A 25,759-nucleotide genomic window follows, 5' to 3' on the forward strand; every position below is an offset into this window, starting at 1 on the left:
GAAGAAACAGACCAAAAAAAAGCCAGGGAGTGCACACCTGTAATACCAGCTCTTGAGAGTTGGAGGCAAGGAAATCAGCCTACAGTGAATGAGATCTTGTGTTTAAAAAAAAAAAAAGTAAAAAATATTCCATATGGTCATAATTGCTGGGGGAGGAAGGAAGTAGAACAGGGTAGAAAATAAAGGTAGTCCCCAGTGCTGAGGACAGAGAGAGAAGTTAGAGTCTAAAATGAGAGGATGTGAGAGCTCTGAGGTACAGCCCGTGGAAGCCTGATCTTTCAGGCATAGAGAACAACTGGAGGCCAGCCCTGACTGGGCACCGTGTGTGCAGTGCACTTTGAGACTGAGCTGGAGGCCAGCAGAGGAGGCAATAGATAGGCGGGAGTGGGCAAGCCTGAGAGTCTAGCTGCCTCTGGAGCCTCTCTGGGGAGTGATTATTAATCCACAGGCTGATAGATGGAGAGTGGGCTGAAGGCAGCAAGGTCAACAGGGGGCTGGGCGGGAACTGTGACACTGATCTGGAGAGAGACTTGTAGGGGTTAAGGTACTCAAGTCACGGTCATGTCAAAAAGTGGCGTGTTCCTGAGACAGCACAAGCTCCTGGCACAACAGATGAATGCAAAACAAACAATATGACAACAGCCATACGGAAACAGTCAAGGAACACACACAGCCAGAGGGCAGGCTGTCTATCAACAGCTGAACACTGAACCAGGAAGAGCTTGAACTGGGCAAACACTTTTGGGGTCGATTAACATGAAGTTGGCATTTAAACCTGAAACCTGGGCCTCTCGGTTCATGCCTGTAATCCCAGTAAGAGGAAAATTGATGCTGGAGAATTGCCTTAATTTTGAGGCCAGCCTGGGCTACAGAGTGGGATCCGGACTCAATTAGTCAATATTTTAAAGACAAAACCATGACCCCGGGTAAGTGGGTATAGACAGAGAGGAAAAAATGTGAAAAAGAAAAGAAAAACTAGACAGAGCTGAACACAGAACCATGAAGGCCTCAAGGGAAGGTGATTCCAAGAGGAACCTGTTTGTAATAGGAGTTTCTCTTGTCCACCTTTAGAAAGCAGGGATTTAAAAAAATATGTTTACTGCACTCACTGCAGAGTGTAGGTGCTTAATAAATACTTCAGTTTTAAAAACCTATGAGCCACATCTTTGCTAATGTCCAGGATGCATGGTTACAACTCTGGCCTCCTTTACAGAAAGGCCAATAGCCAAGAAGGAGGTCATCCCATGCCCATGGTTCCCATCGTGCTCCTTGCCTTTCCTGCAGGAGGCCTTCTGAATGACACAGGCCCCAGGACAAAAGTCTTGGATGAGCTCTATGCTCCAGACCTATCAATTTACCGAGGACTCTATACATCCCTCTGACCAGACTTCTATTGGCTTTTATCTTGTCCGTCTGTCCACTCATCTGGTCACCTGTCTAAACATTTTTTAAAAATTATTATAGTGAGTGTGTGTGGTGTGTGTGTGTATGTGAGTGAGAGAGACGGAGATAGAGACAAAGAGCCAGAGCCAGAGAAAGCCAGAGAAAAACAGAGCAACGGCTTAACCCGTTGAGCCGTCTTACTGGCCTCCTATAGAGCCATGTATTTGTCTATCGTCTATAGTCATTCTCTCTGTTCCCTACTGCTATCCCTTTATCCATCTTAGCGACATGTAGTTCTGTCCATCCATCTGCTAGGTTGACCAGGTTTGCAGTTTATCACAGAATGAATACTGGCCTTGACATTCCTGTATCCTAGGAAACTCCCCAGTGCGGGGCAAACCAGGACTGTCCATCCACCCTTACCCTAGGCATCCTGCAATCGATCCATTGGCACACAGCCCATCAGTTACTTCAACTCCAGAACAGACTGGCCACCCTCCTCACCCAGGACAACGCCCCGCCTCTTCCCCGCCCCTTGCCCATTCAGGAAGCCGCCCGAAGCGAATCCCGGCGCCCTAGCAACAGTCTTCCAGGCCGCCCAGTCCGCTTGCGCGGCTTCGGGTGCGAGCCAATAGCGAGGGGCCCTGGGAGCGAGGCTGGGGGGCGGGACTGAGCGCGGCCGCAGCCATTTTGGTGGAAGAGAAACAATAGGACGGAAGCGTCGCGGGACTGGGCTGTGGCCGCAGGTAACGCCCGCCCCGCCCGGCCCGTGGCCCTGTCACCCCGGGGCTCAGGGGAAGAGGTTTTCGGTGCTGGTAGCGGCCGGGCTCCGGGATCCCTGGGAGGCTTTGCAGTTGGTTTGGGAAAGGGGTCCTATGGCTGTCATTGAGAAGCGGTCTCCCCCTTTTTTTGTGTAGTCATCTCTTCCCTATTTACGGGGGGCCATTGTACCTTGCAGTCACTGGGGAGAGTAGCGTTGCCCACCGAGACGGGGAAGACTCTTCCCCGCGGCATTGGAGAGGGTCTCCCGGAACCGGGGGAGGGGAGGGGAGGGGGCGGGGGACGACGACAGTGTCTTTCTCCGGTTTTGAAGCGGTCTCCCTGGGTCTTCCGGTGGAGGACAGGATCTCTGGTCTCACAGAGGTCCCCCGGCCACGATCTCCCTGGTCTTTGAGGATGGGGTCTTTATCTTTGTCTTTGGATGGAAGGAAGGGTCAGCCCGGATCCTCAGGTACTGTTACCTGGGCCTGCAGATGTGCAGCCATTTTGGGTGTTGAACGCCAGTTGTGCCAGTCAGCTCCTCTTTGATCCCGGAAAGGCGGGGGAGAGGGTGATCTGCGCATCCAACCTTACTGGTTTTTCTTACCCCTTCTTCTTCTTTAAGATCTCAAAATGGATCAGAAGGTGTCTTTTTTTTTTTCTTCTTCTTATGCTGATGCTCCTACCACGAGTGGGATTTTATTCATATTTGATAACAAGACTGCATCTATCTTCTGCATCCTTCCTAATGACTTGATTCGTTTTTAGGATTTTAATTTCTATCAAATATCAAGAAAGCTGTACTAGCGGGAAAAATGAGTGGAAAAATGTAGGAACTGCTGAAATCTAGGGCTCTTCTTACACGCCAAAGGAAATAGAGCTAGTCATCGCATGTAAATAAACATTTTGTTAGCAAAAATGTACATAGAGCAAGAACAAAATAATTTCGAATATTTGTAAGAAAAAGTACTGAAGGGATCCAGAGGCAGTGGGAGGAGGATAAGAAGGGACCCAGGGGGATGGATATGGTCAAAATACATTGTATACATGTTTGGAATTGTCAACTAATAAATATTTATGAAAATAAAAAGACCCAAAAGAAAGAAGCCCTGGAAGTTTTGAAACAGCAAATATGATGTAGACAAACATTTCGAAAAATTTAAAGGACCTTCCTTGTTGACAGCATTGTTGTTGATTTTCAGTATTTAAAATGTTTGCTGATTTGCACTTTCCCTGGGATAACATTTTAAGAGATGGGCGATGCTTATTTACCAAGTTGTTGCCTCAGAGAGTGTAATTGTAGGGTTTTGTTTTAATTTTAGCAGCTATCGCAGATAGAAATACAAAATGAGTACTTATGTTTGGTGTGAACAGGCCATCTGACTGCCCACTAAATCTTTTTTGGAGATCAAGTTGGTTGAACAATGTAACTCAGACTGGTTTACCTGTATTCTAGTTTTCTGTTAAGAGTAGAATTCAGGTGTATCAGTAGCAGGACTAGACCTGTTACTGTTGTTGAAACCAGTTTATCATATTTCTTTGGTGCCTTAGAGTTTCCTAGGAGACAGATTTTGGTCTTTACAACCAAGTATCTGAACCTTAGAATGTGCCAGGAGTAATTGCTGACTGATGAATGGCAGGGCCTTTGCAGAGGATGTCAGGGCCTTTCTGTAAGCCCCAGAGATGTCACTGGTATCTAGGCAACAAGGATGAGTTTGAACCTTCCTGAGGCCAGCTTGTTGAGGTGAAAAATTTCCATTGTTGGCTCATAAAGAGAATGCACTGGGGAATGGTTTTCCCTTTTAAGAGAAGAGGTTTGTTTGTTTGCTTGCTTGTTTGAGACAGGGTCTCTAGTTGGCCTGGAACTCATTATGTATAGATCAGGCTGGCCTTGAGCTCATAGATTTGCCTGCCTCTGCCTCTTTGTGCCAGGATTAGAGGTATTTGCCCTTACTGCTGGCAAGGGAAATTATTTCATATCATGTCTTAAAAATAGACCACATTTTTTACGATAGAAAATGACTTTAGTATGATTGCAATTTAAAGCATGTTTTGATTTTTATCTTATTTTTTTAAGACAGAGTTTTTCTGTGTCACCCTGGCTGTCCTGGAACTTGTTTGGTAGTCCAGCTGGCCTCAAACTCAAGATATCTGCCTACCTCTACCTCCCAAGATATAGTCCTGAGCCACCACACCTGGCTTTTTTTTTTTTTTTTTTTTTGGTATTTTGTCCTTATATATGTACACCAGAGGACAGAGATCCCATGGGACTACAGTTGTTTACTGTTGGGAACTGCCATGTGGTTGCTGGAATTGAACTCAGGACCTCTAGAAGAGCAGGTGGTGTGCTTAACCACTGAGCCATCTCTCCAGTCCTTTGCCTCAGTCTTTAGAGAAGGAAAAGTAGAAGAAAGCTGAATTGTGAAGGGTGCATATCCCAGAAATGTTTCTGTTGTATTGCTTTGAGTCTCAGACCCAGGGCTTTTGAAACCATACTTGGTGATATACCCTTAGCCCCAGAAATGTAACTTTGTTTACACATTTTAGTATATAGCTCTGAAGACAAGTGTGGGGTTGTGAGTAAATCCCAACATTGAAAACTTAGGCAGGAGGATCACCAAAGTTCAGGATAGCCTGTGCTCTGTAGCAAGACCATGTCTCAAGAGGAAAAAGAAAAAGCTATGCAATCTACAGTACCCCTACCAGTCTTTGTCTTGAGCTTTGTGTTTCTCTTCTAGCTGGGGCTGCATTAGGACCAACAGCCTTTTCAAACTCTTGTGCACAATGTGTGTCCCATGGGCTGTAAGCACTTGTCTCCGCTCCATTGGGGAATGCAAAAATATTGCATCACCCTCCACTGCTTATTTTAGGAGAGTAACAGACTGTTTTTGTTCTGAAGTATAAAATGAACATTGGATAATAATGTTTTCTCTAACTGTTCTCCCTACTCAAATCTTAATGTTTATAATTTTTTATACTATTTTTTGAAATAGGTTGCTAGAGACAATAAGTTTTTAACATAGCTGTACAAAGAACTTCTGTTTTGTTTTTTGAGACAGGGTCTAGTAAGCATGTCACCCTGGCTAACCTTGCAGTGTAGATCAGGCAGGGTTAGCTTAGAGAGGCCTGCCTGCCGTGCACCAGCACACCAGCACTTTATCTCTTGAGATGGAGTCTCACCTAAGAGAGAGTGTTGAGACTACAGGTGTGAACCGCTGCACTGCCTACCACTTACCTGCCCCAGTCTTGAACCATCTTTACTCAAAACTGACAGATACCTACCTGCCTGCCTCTGCCTCCAGAATACTGAGGAGTTGGAACTAAACTCATGTGCCACTATGCCTGACTGTTCGCATATTTGAATGTGGGGATGTCCGTCCTTCTTCTGGTCTTTATAAGATTTGTGTAGGGCCTTCAGTGACTGAAGAGCACCTTCCCAAGGCCTCATGTGTGATGACATCATTGCTTAGTTGGGATACCCATCTGCATTGAGAACTCTAAGCCAAGGTAAAAAGGTCCTGGGACATTTGGGAATATAGACCTTGTTAGGGTGCCAAGTAGCTGTTCCTAGGCTCTGTGGCCTAAATATTGATGGATATGGTTACCCGTTTAAGAAAGGTCTAGAAAAGGAAGGAACAAGAATGGTATTTGTTTTCTCAAAGAGTGTTTTTACTTTGGAAGTTACGTAAGCTCCTTGTGATAGGAGAGGAAATGTGAATGAATGAGCGAATGAATGGGAGCATGCATAAGCACATGGGCACACCAAGCAAGAGTGATGCCGTCAAAGTGGAACTGCTCTATTAGTAAGTATTCAGTCCTCATTCCTCAGTTTGGTTTTCCTTGACCAGAGCCTACTGCTTCCCTCACAAGACTATGAGTATAGCTGGATTTGCTTTCCTTGAAGTAGACTTTGAAGATGGTTAGAAGTCTCCTGATTTGTGAAGGATAGTTGGCAGGTGGTTTGGTTTAGGACATAGTGCTATGAATGGTGTAGTCTTAGAAGTTTTCTCACAAGGCTGGCTGGCTTTCTTTCTTTCTTTCTTTTTCCTTTTTCCTTTTTCTGGTTTGTTCTTGGAAGAAAACTGACTGTCCACAGGCAGAATGGATAATAAAAACTAGACAGTGAATGTGTAATATTTGTAGAGACTGGAGGTACAATATTGCCTGAAGGAGGGCTCGGGAAGACCCCGAACAAGTTATGGGAGTTGTTTGAGAAAGCACAGGGTCTGGTGCTGCATAGGGCTCACCCTGTTCCAATTCACTGCAGGTGCTGCCTGGAACAGTGTTGGGGTTTACTGTCCATGAAGTCCACATCATTTTGGTACCATTTGTTTCAGATTTGGGGTTAGGTGAAGTGCTGAAGACAGGGAGCATAAAATCTTGTCTGAAGCTATCAGCATTTCTTAGGATGTCATCCTAATGCTTCTGTGCATTGGTGCATCCACTTTTGCACGTATGTGCACACACATGTGCATACACACACACTGGGTTGTTTGTTCGTTTTTGTTTGTTTGTTTGTTTGTTTTAAATAAGAAATAAACTTGTAGAAAATGAATTCCCAGTTTTAGAGCTCAGAGATCAAGTTTGTACAGGGCTTTTGTGCCTTGTCTCTGTTCCTGCTGCTGCTGGAGGCTCTTGACTGCTATGGATGGGGAGACCCTTAGAGCCAGCAAAGAAGCCCTGACTCCTTAAGGTTAGAATGATTCTGCTGCTCTTAGCAGTGCGTCTTTGATTTAAGGCACCTGTTGTTTTTCTGGGAGGAGACCTGGGTAATGAGTACCTCGTGTCCACACCTGTAAGGACAGTAATCAGTACCTCTCTCAGAGAGTTGTAAGAATGGAGGAGCCATGTAAGTGTTTAGTAAACAGGAGCTCATGGTGGTTCAGGCCTATAATCTCAGCACTCGGAGGTCAGAGCAGGAGGATGGTGATTTAAAGCCAACCTGAGTGACATAGGTAGACTCTTGTTTCAAAACAAAGTGTGGCTGGGAGTGTAGTTCTCCTAGTGCTGTGTAAGGCCCTGGACTCAACCCACCATACACAAGCTGTGTGCAGTGCTCACCTGTACTTCCAGCACTTAGGAGGATCAGAAGTTCAAAGTGACTCTCAGGTACATCGCAGGTTCAAGGCCGGCCTAGGCCACATGAGATCATGTTTCAAAGAAAAAACCCCCAACACCTCTTATTTCTGTTAAAACCACTCCACATTATTATCGAAAGCTGAGAAGTTGGTTGTTTTCTCTTCTGACTGTCCTGTGCCTTACATACACCTGGGTCATATAGCCTTCACTTGGGAGAAGGTGGACCATTTCTCACAGACTCCAATATGGAGTAAAGTTAGTAAGCCTAAAGTAAGCACTATATCAGTGTTGCTTTTTGGGTAGTTTAAAAATCTTGAAGAGCTGGGAAGCTGTCTTCAGTTTTTATATCAGCTTTGGGAATATTCCACCATTCTGTTTTCTCTCCTGGTGTTAAAAGTAATGTATGCTCAGAATTAGTATTTAAAGGAATTTCAAATACTCAGAAGATAACCTATGGGGGTCGGTTCTTTATGCTAGCTTCTAGGAATTGGACCTAGGTGGTCAGACTCAGCTGTGCAAACACCTTTACCCACTGAACCACGTTTTTAAATATTTTTTTAAAAAGAATATTTATATGCATGGGTGTGGTGCCTACTTATATGTGTGTGCACCACTTACATGTCCTGTGCCTGTAGAAACCAGAAGAGGGTGTCCCTCCCCTGAGACGGGGGTTACAAACAGTTGTAAGCTGCCATGTGGGTGCTGGGAATTGAACCCAGGTCTTCTGGAAGAGTAGCACTGCTCTTAACTACTGAGCCATCTCTCCAGCCCCACATTTAATCATCTTGCCAGCTCCATTTCAACATTTTAAATGGACAGTTTATTATGACATAAGCTTGTTCGATACCTACCTATTCTGCCTTTCTCCCCCTCTTTTTCCTCTGCTCTTCTCCCTCCTCCTTTCTCTTTTTTATTCTTGAGTTTTGAGATTGGTTCTTGGTATGTAGCCCAGACTGGTCACTCACTCCCAAGCCTGGCCACTGACTTCAGATCTTCCTACCTTCACCTTGTGAGAGTCAGAACTGGAGAGTGCACTAACCCTGCTGGCTTCAGCACGGATTGCAGTCCATTTGTTGCTTCTGTGGAAACTCAGGAAATGAGCTGATAGGTCCCCTCCCACGTCAGCTCTCTGAGACGCCTAGGTTGCCTGGCACACTTATTGCTGGAGAGGCTTGCTGAATACACTGAGAACAACTTGGTGTTGTTTTACTTTACCTACAAAATAGGATTTTCTTTCAGTGACATTAGAACACCCTGATCTTGAATCTTTGAGGTTTAATAAACATAATGTGTGAATGCTGGTTCATTTGGGATAAGCTGGAATTGAATAGAAAGTTTACAGTTACAGTAAGAGGTGATTCTGTTGAACTATTGCCTTCCTTGCTTTTCCACACAAAAGGATTTCCTAAAAAATTTGTTGTAACATTAAGAGTTTGGGTTTTGGCTAGGTGTGGTAGGATACACCTGTAACTTCAGGAGGATCACTGCAAGTTTAAGGTCATCCAGGCTATACAGTAAGACTGTCTCAAAAAATAAAAAAGTTGCCAGGCAGTGATGGTACACACCTTTGATCCCAGCACTGGAGAAGCAGAAGTAGACAGATCTCTGAGTTCGAGGACAGCCTGGTCTACAGAGTGAATTCTCAGACAGCCAGGGCTATACAGAGAAACCCTGTCTCAAAAAACAAACAAAAAACAAAACTAAGTGAAATCTCAAAAACCAAAATCACAAGATAGAGTGGTGCATGATTTTAATTCAAGCACTTGGGGTAAGAATTGGACAGAGGAAGGCAGATAGATACCTGTGAGTTTGAGGCCAGACAGAATTACAAATGAGAGCCTGTCTTAAAAATAAAACACCAGGAACTTGGGTGTTGTTTCCATGGAAAGTTTCCATACCAGCAGGTCCTAGGTGAGTATTCAGGTGCAAGTATCTACATTCATTTATACTTGTTAAGGCAGACTCGATAAAGTGGCAGTAATAAGTGCAAAATCTGTGCTTGGGATGTAAAGTGTGCTGCAGGCCTTAACAACTGTGCTCACGGCGTCGTCGGTGTGGCTTTTCCCTTGCATCCTCAGGATCTGTGATAATAGATAGGTGCACAGGATGTAGTAGGGATTTGAGGCAGTTCTATGGAATACCTGTTCTATGCTAGTGGGGTAAACCAAAGAGCCAAAATGTCTTATATTGGGCTGGAGAGATGGCTCAGCAGTTAAGAACACTAGCTGCTTTCCCACAGTGCCAAGGTTCAATTCCCAATACCCATATGATGGCTCAATAACTCTCTAACTCCAGTCCCAGAAAATCCAACACTCTCTTGTAGCTTCTGTGCTAGCACGTGGTATACACACACACACACACACGCAGACACGCAGACACACTTCATACATATAAAATAAAAAGGTTTTTAAAAAATTCTGGGCTGGCATGGTGGTGCACACATTTAATCCCAGCATTTGAAGCAGAGGCGAACAGATCTCTGACTTAAGGCCGGCTTGTTCTGTATATCAAGTTCTAGGACAGCCAGGGCTACATAAGGAGACCCTGTCCCCAAAACAATACAAACAAACAAACAAAACCCTTAGTCCACAGAACTTGTTTTCAAGCAGAGGTGAGAAAAGGAGACAGACAGTATAAACACTATGTTATGTGGTGACAGACAGGCAAGGGAGAGACCAAAACAAGTGCCATAGGTGAGTGAGGCTGGGACAGTACGGGGTTAATATGGCTCAGGAAGATTTCAGGTGACCTCTGTACTCAGCTGTTCAGGAGGCTCAAGGGAGGATCACTGGAGCCTACACACAGCACAGGCAACACAGTAGGACACTTCTACCCCAGCCCCTCTCTCACTGAAAATAGAGCCTGGGAAAAGCCAAGTGTGTGGCCCTTGCATAATGACTTGAGAGCTGGGTGTAGTGGCATAGATTCTGGCTAGCTAGTCTGGAGGATTTTGAGTTCAGAGCTATCCTGGGCAACATCACACACACACACAGTCTGAAAAAGAGAAAGGAGGGTAGGTGACATGGCTCAGTGGTAAAGGCATAATGCCAGTCTTGACCACCTGAGTTCAGTCTCCAGAGCTCACCACATAGTAGGAGGAAACTGCCTCTCAAACATGTGCTGACCTCCACACACACCCTGTACTACACCCAGAAGCACATAGTGAATGAATAGATGAATTAATGTAATTAAAACATTTTCAGGGAAAAAAGTTGAGGCTCAGAGATAGGTCCAGCCTGAACTACAAGGCAAAATCCTGTCTGAAAAAGAAAAAGAAGGGAGGTAAGAATTGAGGAGGAAGAGATTGAACCAGGCATTATCCATGTGCCTGTAATCGTAGTACTCGGAAGTCCAAGGCTGGAAGGTTATGAGTTCAAAACCAGGCTGGGCTATGTAGATAAGCTATCTCAAACAAAAATACACACACACATAGTATGTATGTATGTATATATATGTGTATATAAAAACTAGGAAGATGATATAATTCTGACCAGGATATTAACCAGGCTGACGTAGGCATGTGTGACTGAGAGGCAATTTTAAGTCCATGATTTGATGAATTCCTGGCGGATTATTCCAGGCGCATACTCTTCAGGCCACCCTCCAGCCCCTGAAAGTTGATGGAGCCTCAGTCAACTGTGTCCTCTGCTTTGGCTTGTCAGTGTTCACTTGTTTTCTGTCACTGGTTTCTGCGGCTTTGTACTCCTAGCAGTAGTGTAGGAGAGTCGGTGAATGTCCCTGCTTGTGCAGCTGTGGATTGTGCCAGGTGTGCAGATCAGCTGTTAGTGGTGCACCCCCCCCCCCCCCCCCCCCCCGTGTAGAGATTCGAATGGAAAGGCTTGTTTTGTACCATGAGACTTAGGTTACCTCACACAGTCTCCCATGACCACCTGACCCTGGGGCTTTTTTTGAGGCAGTAAGTGGCTCCTGTGGATCCCATTTGTTGTCTCATTAAGTAAATTCTGAAGGAGTGAGCTAAGAGCCCAGGGACTTCAATCTCAGGTGTTTAACTTGCAATACTAAAAAAGTAAAATAAAATCAAAAAGGTTAAGGCACTGTTTACCGAGATGCTTAGACTGATGGTTAATGGAGTTGGGGTAGACTGTGGGCATACTGTTCTGTTCTAGGACCCATCATTTTCTGCTTTTACTTGTATTTTTGTGAACGGTGAGCCAGTATGGAAAGCTAAAACAGCTGCTAAATTAGAAGCCAGGATTTTGTAGGTCTTCTTGGTCTCTCTAGATTGCAAGCGCTTTACAGTAACCATTGCTAGCTAATCCAGGGCTCCTGAAAAACTGAGTTTTAGTCTTTGGATGTTTGTAAATCACTGGCAGGCTAGGCACAGTGGCACATGACTGTAACTACACAGCATTTCAGATTCTGGGGCAGGAAGATGGCTGAAAGTTTTAGGTTATATAGTGCGATTCTGCTTTATTAGAAAGCAATTAGTAACCTTCTACTCAACTGCTTGTGGAGCAGGGAGAGACAAGTGAGGCAGAGAGCAGGCCCCTTTGGGCTTTTCTTTCTTCTGCAGTCTCAAGGGAGAAAATTGATGGGCCTTGTAATGTTTGGGAAAGTACAACGTACTTAGAACAGAGGTGCTCTCCTTACTGCTTCCAACTGTGAGACCTGCTGCACAATGAAGTTATTCTTAAATTCATGTTTCAAAGTTAAACGTGATTGAAGCCAAAGAATTGCAGAACAGAACTTACCTTATGTGGAATGTTTATTCAAAAAATAAATAAAATACCAGTTTTGGTGGTTACAACCAGACTTCTACTTGAAGTCTATTTTATGGACCAGAAAATGATCTTCAAAGGAAAAGGGGAAATAAGGACTGGAGTTGCTCCCCAATCAATTAAGTGACAGAGTCTGGCTCCACTTCACCACAGGCTAACCAGTTTTTTAATTCCATTTCACATTCGGAAGTTTTCTCTGCCATCAGATTTGGCTCAGGCAAGGGGGAAAAAAGAGTTGGGTGGGGAGGATGTGGATGTGGCAGAGCTGCCATTTATGTCTAGGAGAGGAGGTAGAGTGTCTTGTGGGTCTTTCAGCCTCTGACCTTACCATGTACAGTACAGCACACTGTACAGAGATGCCATGGGACCATTGGGAAATTTTCACTAGAGGGGTAGATGGAAAGATACTCTTTGTAGTTGAATACATTTGAGTAGTATGCAGTGTGTACATGTGTGATGTAGTACACTTGTGCCACACATGTATGCATGCATGCTTATATGGATGCATATGTGTGTGCAGGTGCACATAAGTCTAGAATCCATAGGTCAGTTCTTGGTTTTTTCCTAGGAATTGTTCACCTTGGTTTTTCAAGGTAGGGCCTCTTGTGCTAGAGCACCCTGATGAGGTTAAGCTGTCTGGCCCATGAGGCCCAAGATTCTTCCCATCCCAGCCTCCCCAGCACTGGGTTGCCAGCAGGATTTACCAAGGCCAGTGCTTGTGTAGCTGGGGATTTTATTCAAGTCCTCAGCTTGATTAAGTTATTGCCTTTTCGGGGGGTATTTAAAAACTATTATTAATGTATTTGTGATGTGTATTTTTATGGGCACAGATGTGGAGGTCAGAGAATATTCTATGGAATCTGTCCTCTCCTTCCTCTCTTTCATGGCTTGTATGTTGGACTTATACGGACAGTATTGGGCTCTCTCTCTAGGGGGGAAATGGTTTCTAGAGATTTGGAAAACTCTTGTTCAGATTGGCCTTGAATTTGTGGCAGTCCTTGGCCCAGCCTCCCAGCTGTGGGGCCTGGTACCTAGCGTGACTTTTGGAGCGAAAGCAGATTTATATCTTGACGAAGACTTTGGATTATGTCTCCCTGGCCTGTGCCTTGGGGAGCATGCCGGACTCTGGCAGTTTAATAAGTATGGTCCCTGACCTATGTGATTCTGACAGCTGCTCATGAGTCAGTAGCTTTCCTTTCCTATTGCTTTCTCAGGAAGTCTGTAGAAACAGAGAAAGAGGTTAAGTCCTGAGGCATAATAACAGGGCCCCATCTTTAAAGAGAGGTGGTTGGAATACTAGAATGTTTGCTTTTTTTTTTCTTTCTTTGAGCTTGTATGACTGCTTGCCTCATGGGAAAGAGAGCACGGGAATAGGTTAGACTTTGTTGCTTTAGTAAGCTCAAACTGTGTCAGAGAATGTATGCATTCTTATAGTCAGATTGCCTCAACTTTGCCTCACAACTTTGGTTTAAAGGCATTTGGTGATCAGGATAGAACTGATAAAAATAGTTGGTGACCTAGAACACTGTGTATCTTTTTAAATGGAGTTAGCCAGCTTCAATCAGTTGTTTTTAGATACAGACGTTAATCATTAAAGCGGGTTCAGAGCTTCATTGCTAATAAGGTTAATGGGGCTTGGCTTTGGCTTTGGGCAAGGGACAGTGTTTGTGGACACTCTGAGAGAGTCAGTCATATTAAACAATACTTAAGCTGGTTTTCCCTGTATTAAAATCCACTTTATAAAAATATAATTAGCAGAGTAATTTAGGAACCATTTATCTTTAAGCATGACAACCTTAATTATAAAATTGCAAGGTTTTATCTGAATACTGTGTTGGAAATTGTGCTTTTACGCCATTGTGGCTTTGTGTTTTGCTTGCTGTGATGGCCGGGTTTGGCAGTTTAGGGGCCCCCTAGAGCCCAGTCTTTGCCCATCAGTATTTGCCCCACCCTACTTTACCCTCCCTCTCCCAATGTTTGTCTCTCCTGGAAGAAGGCGGGGCAGGGGTTGGCAGTGTGGGCGGAGCCCTATGTAAGCTCAGGCGTTTGTCTTCCTGCCCAGAAGACCAGTGACTGACTGACTGCAAGGAGGTTCCCAGGCTACTTCCAAGCCTCATGTCATCATTGTGTTTGCTTCCGCCAGAGTGTCCTGGCCTGCACAAACCGAGGAGCAGAGATCAAACAGGTGGCTGTAAGGACAGACAGTAAACGGAGGGCGAGCCGGCCTCTGGACCCCGCTGCCTCCCCTTTCTCCCTGCTGCTCGTGTCCAGAGGATGAGCCCAGCCTTTAGGACCATGGACGTGGAGCCCCGCACCAAGGGCATCCTGCTGGAGCCATTTGTCCACCAGGTTGGGGGGCACTCATGCGTTCTCCGATTCAATGAGACAACCCTGTGCAAGCCCCTGGTTCCGAGGGAGCATCAGTTCTACGAGACCCTCCCAGCTGAGATGCGCAAATTCACTCCCCAGTACAAAGGTGAGCCCCCAGCTGCTAGAGGGGTCTCCAGGCTGGTGAGATGTAAGGGATTTTGCCAGTGGAAGGCCCTGGCAGCGTCCTGGGAGCCCTCCCCCCTCCCATTTACCCTTTTGTTTTCCTCCTCCTCCTCCTCTTGGCCCTCAGCCCAGCACCTCACCCTCAGTTTTCAAGCCCTGGTAAGATTGCTCAATTGTTTTGTTTTCTGGATTTGCTTTGAGTTTGTTTTTGGTAGAAGTATAGTTATTTTTTATGCTCAGGTGTCTCTTGCTCAAGGTAACCCATAGTCCCCATGTGGGGACAGTTCGGGAAGACTCTAGGAGGATTATGCACAGAATTCTTGCTGCCTGCTTTTTGTCCTCCAGGAAACCAGAAGCCCTGGTGATTAGGTAGGCTGGGAGCAGGGTTGAGTCAGATGGAATGCAGGAGTGGGAGGATTGTACAGTCAACTCCAGCCCTTTGCTGTTACGGAATGTCCCCAGAATTGCTATGTGAAGGCAACACTTTGATTCACATGTAGTGACTTTTTCTCTCTTTATAATTGTATGCTTTGAGGGAACCAGCCACCAGCAATGGTGCGGTTTTCCCTGGGGAGGGAGGAGTCTTTGTAAATCAGAAGAGAACTCGTTAAATTAATTTGAAATGTGCATTACCAGGGATAAAGAAGACTAGGACAGCATAGATTCCCCTGGGACACAATTGTTCTTTAAAGACAGGGTGGACTGGGTTCCTGCTCTCTACTTGGAAATGCATGTGGTGGGACTGGGGGTGTTGGGGACCCTCACTTGGTCCTTTTCTGTTATTTTTTTCCAGGACAAAGCCAAAGTTCCCTTGTTAGCTGGCCACCCCTGCCCCGTTTTTATCCCTTTGGTCGTTCCTTATGCCCACAGGGAAGTGTGGTCCCCTGACACCCCCCCTCCCGCTCCTCTGCGCCCAGAGCTGGGGCCACCTCAGAAGTGTCGTCTCTCTCTGAGCACGCATTCCCCTGCAGCACGCAAGCGGGCGGGCAGCAAGGACTGAGCAGATTGAGTGACCGTGGGGCAGAGAGGCCTAGGAGGAAAGGTGTTGAGCCAGTCGGCTGTAAGGCGCTCGTCGGCACCGCTGAAGTGCTCCCACCTCACAGCCCCTTCTCAAAGACTGTCCAGTTACACATGGCAGGTCCTAGAGACTCAAAAGGGAGAGCTGCTTTCAAGGCTACCATGTGCTTGTGTTCCTGCCCCCTCATCTGCTGGTGTTCATTTTGTTCTTTTGTGACACAAACTACAAAAACCAATAAATGCATAACTGAGAAGGACAAAAGGCTTGGCTCACCCACCATGCAGGCTTGTGGAAGCCTTTGCCAGGGCGTCTGTGCTGTGTGGATTGTTTGCTGCTTGCTTTGGCTTTGCTTGCCCAGTCTTCCCTCACCCTCAGTGCCTTCACCTGAGGGCACGCCTGTGTTCCCTGCAGTCAGGCTCTGCTTTAAAGCAAGCCTCAAGGCCGTCGGAGTTTCTGTTTAGGGCATAAACACTTTCATAAGCTATATAGAGCAATGTTTTTGTGTCTTTCTTGGGATTAGAAGAGTTACATAAAATTAATAAACATTTTCAATGATGGAAAAATGTGTCTTGTAATTCTTTGGCCCTTGCTTTCCCTTGTTGAGTGCATTAGAGAGGAAGTCTCTCGGCCATGTTTGCTCCCTAATTGCTTGTCTTGTATGGTGTCACTTTTTTCTAGCTGTCTTGATATTTGTTAGGTGTGCAGATGAGTTTGGGGCCTCTGGCAACATAGAGACTAAGGAACAGGGTAAGAAACAAAACAAATGTTACAATCATGTTATCTAGAATGCATTTTTCTGTGGAATTAAGAGTTGTTTCTGCTCCTCACCCCCGTTTCAGGTGTGGTATCAGTACGCTTTGAAGAAGATGAAGACAGGAACTTGTGTTTAATAGCATATCCATTAAAAGGGGACCATGGAACTGTGGATATAGTAGACAATTCGGACTGTGAACCAAAAAGTAAGCTGCTAAGATGGACAAACAAAAAGCATCATGCCCTAGAAACAGAAAAGAATCCCAAGGACTGGGTGCGCCAGCACCGGAAAGAAGAGAAGATGAAGAGGTGGGTGATGCCTGAAAGGTCATTTGGGGGCTTGGTGTTATAGCTTAGTTCCCTGCAGCCAGGAGCTCAGGGTGGCCCTCTAGGTGACTGGGTGGCTGGTTCCACATGTCTGCTGTCTCTAATTGGCTCCAGATAAGATCATGCCATTAGGCATAAGTAGCCGAAGTGGCAGCTATAAAAGACGTTGACTCATTTCTTCCACAATCGACAATTCCTTCCTGTCCTGCCTGCCACAAGCAGACAGGAACCATTCTTTTACTTCAGGTTGCTTGCTCATGGCGGGTGACCGAATGATCAGTTAGCTTTTGCAAAAGTGAGGTCCCATGTGGGCAGGACCATAGAAGAACTTCTGAGACTATAAAGCAAAGGTGTAAATTATGTAATCTGGTTAAGTAGACTGACTAATTCAGTATCATTTCACTTCACTTTTCCCCAGTCCCTAGAGTCAGGGGACCTTGTGGGCCAGCCCAGGAGTCGTAGCCCCTGGAGACAGGGGAGGAAAGCTGCCTACCTCATACGCTGGGGAGGAAAGGTCATTGTTGCATCTTGCTGGAGAAACTGGTGGTAGACTGCTTCCCTTTAAAGTTTTTAATCAGCTTTCTAAAGATACGCATGATAAAATGCACCCATTTGAAATATGTCACAAGTTTGGGTAGCATACATATGTACATTGCACAATAAATTTCCATCACTCTTGAAACTTGCTTAATTCTTTCATATTTAATTTTAATAACATATTATGATTTATCAAATCCTTATTTCTTTATAGCCATAAGTTAGAAGAAGAATTTGAGTGGTTAAAGAAATCTGAAGTCTTATACTACAGTGTAGAAAAAAAGGGAAATGTAAGTTCCCAGCTTAAACACTATAACCCTTGGAGCATGAAATGTCATCAACAACAGTTACAGAGAATGAAGGAGAATGCCAAGCATCGAAACCAGTACAGTATCCTTTGTAAAGGCTTCCTCCCCCGGGAAGGCAGAAGCAGCAGGGGGAGCTTGAACAGAGACCGGGAAGTAGGTTGGGTACTTGGTTGGTCTGTGATAGCAGGGTCTGTGTAGAGTCCAGTGGGTCTAGAGCACTCTTCTAACTCTTACAGGTGCCTGCCACTGCTCCTGCCTGAAGTATTCCGTTCTGGGTGTGGGTATGTGTGCTCGAATGTATGTACCACAGCATAAATGAGAGGGTCAGAGGGCACCTCCTTCCACCAAGAAGGTTCCAAGGATTGAACTTGGGTTATCAGACTTGGTGGCAGGTGCCTTTACCAACTGCGCCATCTAATGGGCCTTGGTTTGGTTTTGTATTAGCTATGGTTAATTTCCTCTATTGGAGTTGTGCCCAGGACAACTGTGTGATAATTGGGCAGCTGTCACATCTCTTAGGAATAGAACCTAGTTTCAGAGTGCAGGTAAGCGAGAAGAGGAGGTTCTCTGAGAACCTCATGAGGAAGCCATCTTATACAGGATGGGCTTTGTTTAACCTAGGATGCCAAGAGGCTGCCGTCCCTGTTTGCAGACTCCTGTGGAGTGGATCACGGATTTTTGTCTGCCCAGTTGAGAGGAATCAATCTGCCTCACAGCTGCACAAGGAAAGTCCCAGGATCCTTTTCCCCTTTCTGATAAGTTATCATTCACTGGACTCCTAATTTTTGTTTGTTTTTTTACACCCAGGCTAGGATTTGCCTGGGGTCAGGAGTTCACCAGTGTGTGTGGAGGTGGGAGAACAGCGTGCAGGAGTCTGTTCCCTCATGTGGCTTACCTACTGAACCACCGCACTGCTCCCCTCTCCCCCAGGGTGTCTGCCTGTCTGTCTCTCTCCCTCTCTCTCCCTTTTTTATATTGTATAATTTGAAATTCCTCAGAGTTTGTTTTGTTTTGTTTTTTTAAGATTTTATTTAATTTATGTATATGGGTACACTGTCACTGTCTCCAGACACACCAGAAGAGGACATCAGATCCCATTACAGATGGTTGTGAGCTCCCATGTGGTTGCTGGGAATTGAACTCAGGACCTCTGAAAGAGCAGCCAGTGCTCTTAACTGCTGAGCCATCTTTCCAGCCCCCCAGAATATTTTTAATTAGGAAAAATGTTAAAAATAGAATTTCTAGCTACTTGTCATTCAGTCTCAAGTCATGACTGTCTGCATATGCCCCAGTGTTCCACCACTGACATTTTTCAAATTATATTTTTTGAGAATATAATTAACATCATTTTCACCTTCCTTCTCTTCCCTCTGAACTCTCCCATATACTTCTTGTTCTCTTGAAATTCATGGCCTCCTTTTTCATTGATTGTTGTTACATGCATATGCGTATGTGAATATACATTTCTTACTATATATATAAATATATGCTGGGAATCAAACTGGTCCTCATACTAAAATATTTATACCTTTTGGGAGATACATGATAAGTATATATATATATGATATATCTAAATATATATCATATATATATATTCTTAAATATATATATAACCATTTCAGTCTGTATAATGTAACTTGCATGTATATTTTCACAGCTTGACCATTTGATAGTCGATAACCAGTTGGTGTGTTGTTCCTGGGAGAGACCATTTCTCTGACTCCTTGCCTGTAGTTGTTTGTATAGCATTGAGGCCTTGTGGATTTTACCTTGTCCACTTTAACATGTCTGTTGTCCTTGCTGAGCTCATGTTTTGGCAGTCATGTTAGTGAGACTTTGTGAGTGTAGCTTCTGAATTTCCTGGGAGGCAGTATCAACATTGATCCTCCTGGTCCTCTGGCTCTCACAACCTTCCTGGTCCTCGTCAGTGCTCCCTGAGACTCAAGGGTAGGACTTGTTTTGTAAATGTATTCATTGGGACTGGGCTCCACAACTTTGCATTTTGGTTGGTTGTCGTTTTTTGAGAAGAGAAGTTTTCCTTGATGAGGAGTGAGGGCTACAGTTATCATGTTAGATCTTGGGGACAGAGGACAGCTTTTTTTTCTCTTTTGGTATTGGGGATTCATCAATCTAAGCAAACCCTCTTACCATTGGGCTAACTTAGTAACGCTACTCTTGTTCAGTTTGAGATTATTTTCCTAAATCTGATTGTGAAACAAGTCTGAGATGTATCAATTTCTCTGTTTATACTTATCATGTATCCCCAAAAGGTAAAAATATTTTAGTACGAGGACCAGTTTGATTCCCAGCATTCAGGTAACAGCTGGCCACACCTGTAATCGCAGTGTTGGGAGGCAGACGCAGGAGGATCCCTGGGGCTCATTAGGTAGCCACCCTAGCCAAATCATTAAGTACCAGGGTCTGTGTAAGACCCTGTCTCAAAACAAAGAAAAATAAGGAGGGAAGTGAGGGAAGAAGACAGCAGTGTCAGCCTCTGCTCTCCACACATATGTGCACACGTGTGAATATGTGCATATCCACAAAAATATTTTAAAACATTGATACCATTTTACTTATCAACATAGAGAGCAATTCTTTACTATAAAATACCTATTTCACTGGGTGGTGGTGGTGCACATCTTTAATTCTGGGAATCGAGGCAGAGGCCAGCCAGGTCTGTAGAGCAAGTTCCAGGACAGCCAGGGATACACAGAGAAACATTGTCTCAGAAGGAATGGGGTGGGGGAGGAAAGACAGACAGAGACAGACAGAATGAGAATGAATGGATGAATGCCTATTTCATGTTCACATTTTTTCTACTTGTCCCAGTCAATGTCTTTTTATTGTTGGTTAGTTTAAGGGGCAGATCCATATGGAGTTCTAAATATAGCATTGGATGTGAAGTGTTTGAGACTTTTAAAATATTATTTCCATTTTTTTTCTTTTTAGAGATTTCTTGCCAGACGAGTGAATAAGGGTCAGGACTAGGAAGATGTCTCTGTGGTTAGATAAGGCTTCTCTGTAAGCACAGAGACCTGGGTTTGGATCCCCAGTACAGAAAAATGAGCATGACAGCCCAGTCCTGCAACTGTCGATGGAGGGCAGAGACACGAAGGCTCTGGAACTCACCAGCCAGCTGGTCTAGTCAGTGAGGAGTTCCAGGTTCAATGAAGAAACCTATGTCACCATATTAGGTGGGAAGTAATAGAGAAGGTGCCTGACATCTAGAGTTCTTCTGTACTAATGTGTGGCTGTTCACATTAGAAAGAGCTTGGAGTTTCCCATGATCTGGGTTTTACTGAGTACATTTGTTGGGTGTCTTTAACATATGATCTTCTCATCTCTTTACAGTAAGTTGTTATTTAGATCCAAAGGCTTGATCAGATTCAGGGTCAGTTCTTCAGGGGCTACAAGCAAGAATTCTTGAGACTCCTTGGGAATTCTGAGTTGTCCGTTAGGAAACACGGTGTTAGCTTTGTTTCTTCAGTTGTTGTTTTACATCCACTTTTTTAACAGGTGATTTTCTAATTTTGTTAGTCATTAGCTGGAATTCTGAGAGGAATAACCTTGAGTTACAGTTGGAGAGATTAAATGTTTGCCTTTCTTTTATTACTAGATGTTTGGAATAATGAATAAGTGGGTCCTAATCCTCCAGAGGTGTCCATCACTGTGAGATTTTTTAGCATTATTTTGAATACATGAGTTAGGCATTTTAGATATATTTTTATCGAGTACAGGTATTGGTATTTGTTTGCGGTATTGGGGAATCAAACCCAGGACCTTGGGCCTGCTAGACAAGCTCTCTCACTGAGCCATATCTCTAGCCCCACAACTGTTATCTTTACTGATAACCTAAATGTCCCAAGTTCAACAGTCTTTGTCTTTTTTTCTGTTTTGAAAAAGATGGTCTAGGAGATGACCATGTATATTTGCTGTCCCAGAAGCTAACTTAAACCTTTTTAAGGCAGAAATCAGTAAACCTTTTCTGTAAAGAACTAAACAGTAAATATTTCATGTTTTGTAAGTCATACAGTCTTTTGTCACAACTTCGCCACTACAGCAACATCCATAGATATTAATATAAATGAATTAGTGTAGCTACGTTCTAATAATGAAAAGTTACTTATAACGAAACCTTTTCTTTTAAAGATATTTTCATGTGTGGTGTGTGTGTGTGTGTGTGTGTGTGTGTGTGTAAGCAGATGCCATGGTAGCCTGTAGAGACTGGAGAGCAGCCTCACGTCAGCTCTCATCTTCCAGCTTACTTGAGGCAGTGTCTGCTTGGCACTTCTCTGTGTCCTTACTCCAGCCTATCCAGCCCTCATATTTCCAGGAAATTTTTCTACTATCACCTCACATATCATCTTAAACATGCTGCGTTTACAGATATGCAACCATATCCAGATTGTACATGGATTCTGAGGATCCAAACAGGTCATCAGGATTGTGTGCAAGCAAGCTACTCTCCAGCCTTGACCATCATGCTCTTAGGTCATAAAGTACTGTATATTTTGATACATTTGATGAAGTATTACATATTTTGCATTAAAAATATAAAATTTGAGCTGGCAAGATAGCTCTGTGTTTAAGAGTTCACACTGCTATTGGAGACTACTAGATCAGTTCCCAGCATCCAACTAACTAGGTGGCTCATAATCACCTGTAACTCCTGCTCAGAGAATCTGAGTCATTGCTCTCTTTTAGTACTGACATGCACAAGTCAGTACAGACACACAGAGTCACACAGACTTTAGAAATCCATCCTCCCTCTCTCCCTTTGTTGTTGTTTTGAGACTGGGTCTCTTTATGTAGTCCTAGATGACCTGGAGCTCACTATGTACATCAGGTTGGCCTTGAACTCAGATCCTCTTGCTTCTGCCTCCTGAAGACTATTAAAGATTTATACTACCATGCTGGCTAAAAATCTTTAAATAAAATAATAATAGTAATAATAATTAGGTATGGTAGCATGTGCTTTTAATCCCAACACGAAGGAGACAGATGCAAGTGGATCTGTTAGTTTCAGGCCAGCTGGAGCTACACAGTGAGGGCCTGTCTCAGTAAATAATAAAAAAGAAAAGGAAAGGAAAACAGGCTATGGCTCAGTGGTAGAGTACTTACCTAGCAGGTACAAGCTCTGGTTCTAACCTCTGTACTCCAGAAATGTAAAATCCATTCCTAGTTATAAACTACACAACTGTTGGGTGGGCTGTGGTTTACTGGTTTCTCTTCTGGGCAGCACTGGTTCCTCGTAAGTGGGGAATGATGAAATAGCACTCTGGGCACTCAGAGTCAAGCATGGACATCCAGGCCTGGCACCCAGGTGTGTGAGGATCACCACACGTTCAAGGCCAGTCTGATCTACACAGTGTGTTCCACACCAGCCGGGGCTGCATGGTCAACCCCTATCTCAAACTAGATTAGACTCTAGACTCTCCTTTCATTCTTTCTAGACTTGGCTAGTAAACAGACATTTTTACAATTAAAGTATACTTTCATGCTATTCAGAGTTCTTATTTCAGGCTACAGGACTTATCCATCTTATTTACTGTTAACATTTATAATTGAAGACAGTGCTGTTAAGACTGTGACCTCTTACCAAGCTGAGTTTAGGAAAACAGTATGTGTATTCCTGCCCTGGGGGCCCTAGCCTGTGCTGAGGCTATACACTGGCTGTTGTGTTTATCCTCGTTTCCTGACAAATCAGTAGGGGTGCCTAAACCTCTCCCCGCCCTGAACTCCCTCCATGGGAGACAGTACAACTAATGGATGAGTGTCCTGCAGGCCTAGGCTTCTTGAGTCACTATGTGCAGGTACTTCCTTCTGGGCTATTGCCCTTAACCACTCAGAATTCATCTTACTGGAGAACCTGACTTCCCGCTATGAGGTGCCTTGTGTCCTGGACCTCAAGATGGGCACACGCCAGCATGGCGATGATGCTTCGGAGGAAAAAGCAGCTAACCAGATCCGAAAATGTCAGCAGAGCACGTCTGCGGTCATCGGTGTTCGAGTGTGCGGCATGCAGGTGAGTTTGCCCAGATACTACGAGGGTGTCCACTGTGGCGTAGTATTCTGAAATGCTTTTAAAAGTTCACATTTGAAGTACTTCCCCCTTGGAACTCCTCCCACTCAGCCTCCCCCACTTGCCCTTCATCTATTCAGTATGCTTTATTTAATACAGCAAACTGTTGACTTAGTAGGGCTACATCTCAGCTGAGAGTACACCCAGAATGCGTGAGGCTGTAGGTTCAGTACCCAGAATCCAAAACAAAACACCTGAGCTGGCTGAAGACTAACTCAAGGGTGGAGCGCTTGCCTTGTATACATACGCCCTGGGTTTGATCTCCAGCTTTTCACATTATTTATTTATTTTGGTTTTTCAGGACAGGGTTTCTCTGTGTAGCCCTGGCTGTCCTGGAACTCACTTTGTAGACCAGGCTGGCCTCGAACTCAGAAATCCGCCTGCCTCTGCCTCCCAAATGGTGGGATTAAAGGCGTGCATCACCATGCCCAGGCTCAGCTTTAAAAAAAAAAAAAAAAATTACAAAGTAAAAAGAAGCAAACTCTAGGTTTGGCCTTCTCAGAATTTGTTGTTTTCTGGTTAAAAAAGAAAGCATGTATACCTACTTGAGCCCCCTGAGGCCAGTCTGGATGGCTGAGTCTATAGTATGTGTTCATATACTAGAATACAAAGTTAAGCCATTTCTATTGATGTAGTTGCAGAACTGGGGGCTTGAGTACAGTGACTGAACCTAGGTGATGGGACCTACTCAACAGCCAGTCGCATCTCCTGTATTCACCCAATGGGTAGGTTTTGCAATGGCCCTTTGACCCTGACTTGCTGGTCTTTCTCACAGGTGTACCAGGCGGGCACTGGGCAGCTCATGTTCATGAACAAGTACCATGGGCGGAAGCTTTCGGTGCAGGGCTTCAAGGAGGCACTTTTCCAGTTCTTTCACAATGGGCGGTACCTGCGCCGTGAGCTCCTGGGCCCCGTGCTCAAGAAGCTAACTGAGCTCAAGGCTGTGTTGGAGCGACAGGAATCCTACCGCTTCTACTCAAGTTCCCTGCTGGTCATCTATGACGGCAAGGAGTGGCCAGAAGTGGCCCTGGACTCGGACGCTGAGGACTTGGAGGACCTCTCCGAGGAGTCGGCCGATGAGTCTGCCGGTGCCTATGCCTACAAGCCCATCGGTGCCAGCTCCGTGGACGTTCGCATGATTGACTTTGCACACACCACCTGCAGGCTGTATGGCGAGGACAGTGTGGTGCATGAGGGCCAGGATGCTGGCTATATCTTTGGGCTGCAGAGCCTGATAGACATTGTCACAGAGATAAGTGAGGAGAGTGGGGAGTGAGCTTTCTGGCTATCCCAGGACCTGAGAGACTCTTTGTGTCCCCCTACAGCTGTGCTGTCGGGAAGCAGGCCAGTATGGCTAGGTGTTGGCCTCTGCAGCCTGGAGCTGATAGACAGTGGCCCCTGTGACCCCCTCTCCCCCCGCCTCCAGCCTGAGCCGGCCCCAGACGTGCTCAGAGCCTTTTATTTATTTTAACTATTTCTTCAACATTCCACATTTGATGATGCAGATACCTCTTTCTTCCCTGAGTGTAAATGTTCTAATACAGATGGTTTTGTTTATTGTATACAGTGCTGCTGTCATTCTTTCTAAGAGCATGCAGACTCCTCCCAGCCTGCAGAAGCCTTGCCTTGTGGTCTCCTAGGCCTGGCATCCACTCATTACAAAGACTTGGCTTTGTCTAAAGTGTCCCAGTCTAGCACTACTTAATCAGGTCACTGTGGTTTGTGCTGGCTTGGTCTCTACCACCCTTACACAAAAGTACAATTGGTATAGGCTTTCCCATGGCCCTGTGCAGCATAAGGAGAAGCTGGACAACAGGTGCTCCAACCCTTGTTTGGGTCCAGCTTTTTATTTCTCCTTGGTAATTGGCAGCAAGAAATTAATTAGCTGGCCATAGTAATTCAGATATCCTGGACCCCGTGGTGGGGTCTCAAGTAGCCACAAGTCTCTGGTCTGTTGGTAGCCATGGACAGTCTTAGCTTCAACACCTGCTACCACTCCTACTCAGCATCCCATAATCACACCAAAGACCAGCCAGCAAAGCTCCAAAGAGCTGCCACTGCTTTGTGCCTGAAAGCTTGTGTGTGTGCGTGCGTGCGCGCGCACTGCCAAAAATTGGCAGAAACATTTGATAAAGCCAGGGTCTGGATATCAAGTTCTTGTCTTGGCTGAGCCTTCTGGCAGCTCCCCACATCCCACTTGGGCCTACCTCCACCATGCCTAAAAATAGATGAGTGAAGTCCAGGTGTAGTCTGGCTCGTCTTCTAAGTACTCAGGCAGAGG

At 45.0% G+C, this 25,759-nt stretch overlaps 1 protein-coding gene and 1 non-coding gene across 5 annotated transcripts; one reads left to right on the top strand and one right to left on the bottom strand.

The window, feature by feature from the left end:
- Nucleotides 1–1,985: 1,985 nt before the first annotated feature.
- Nucleotides 1,986–25,040, top strand: Ip6k2 (inositol hexakisphosphate kinase 2). 4 transcript variants are annotated; one of them, XM_021172268.3, is made up of 7 exons: nt 1,986–2,129; nt 14,104–14,436; nt 16,150–16,218; nt 16,311–16,533; nt 17,303–17,478; nt 23,246–23,421; nt 24,254–25,040. In XM_021172268.3, the coding sequence occupies exons 2-7, from the start codon at nt 14,235–14,237 to the stop codon at nt 24,752–24,754; spliced, it is 1,347 nt and encodes a 448-aa protein (XP_021027927.1). In that variant the 5' UTR covers nt 1,986–2,129; nt 14,104–14,234; the 3' UTR covers nt 24,755–25,040. The 4 variants fall into 4 exon arrangements, with proteins under 4 accessions (XP_021027927.1, XP_021027928.1, XP_085684161.1 ...); XM_085828035.1 differs by lacking the exon at nt 1,986–2,129 and adding an exon at nt 2,443–2,614; XM_021172269.3 differs by lacking the exon at nt 16,150–16,218 and having other exon boundaries at nt 1,987–2,129.
- LOC147002148 (small nucleolar RNA SNORA28) lies at nt 13,281–13,429 on the bottom strand. Its single transcript, XR_015044583.1, has one exon. It is a non-coding gene; the product is annotated as a small nucleolar RNA SNORA28 (small nucleolar RNA).
- Nucleotides 25,041–25,759: the final 719 nt, after the last annotated feature.

This window comes from Mus caroli, unplaced genomic scaffold, assembly GCF_978045245.1.
Source record: "Mus caroli unplaced genomic scaffold, Mus_caroli_1 scaffold_11, whole genome shotgun sequence".
Lineage (NCBI taxonomy): Eukaryota > Metazoa > Chordata > Mammalia > Rodentia > Muridae > Mus > Mus caroli.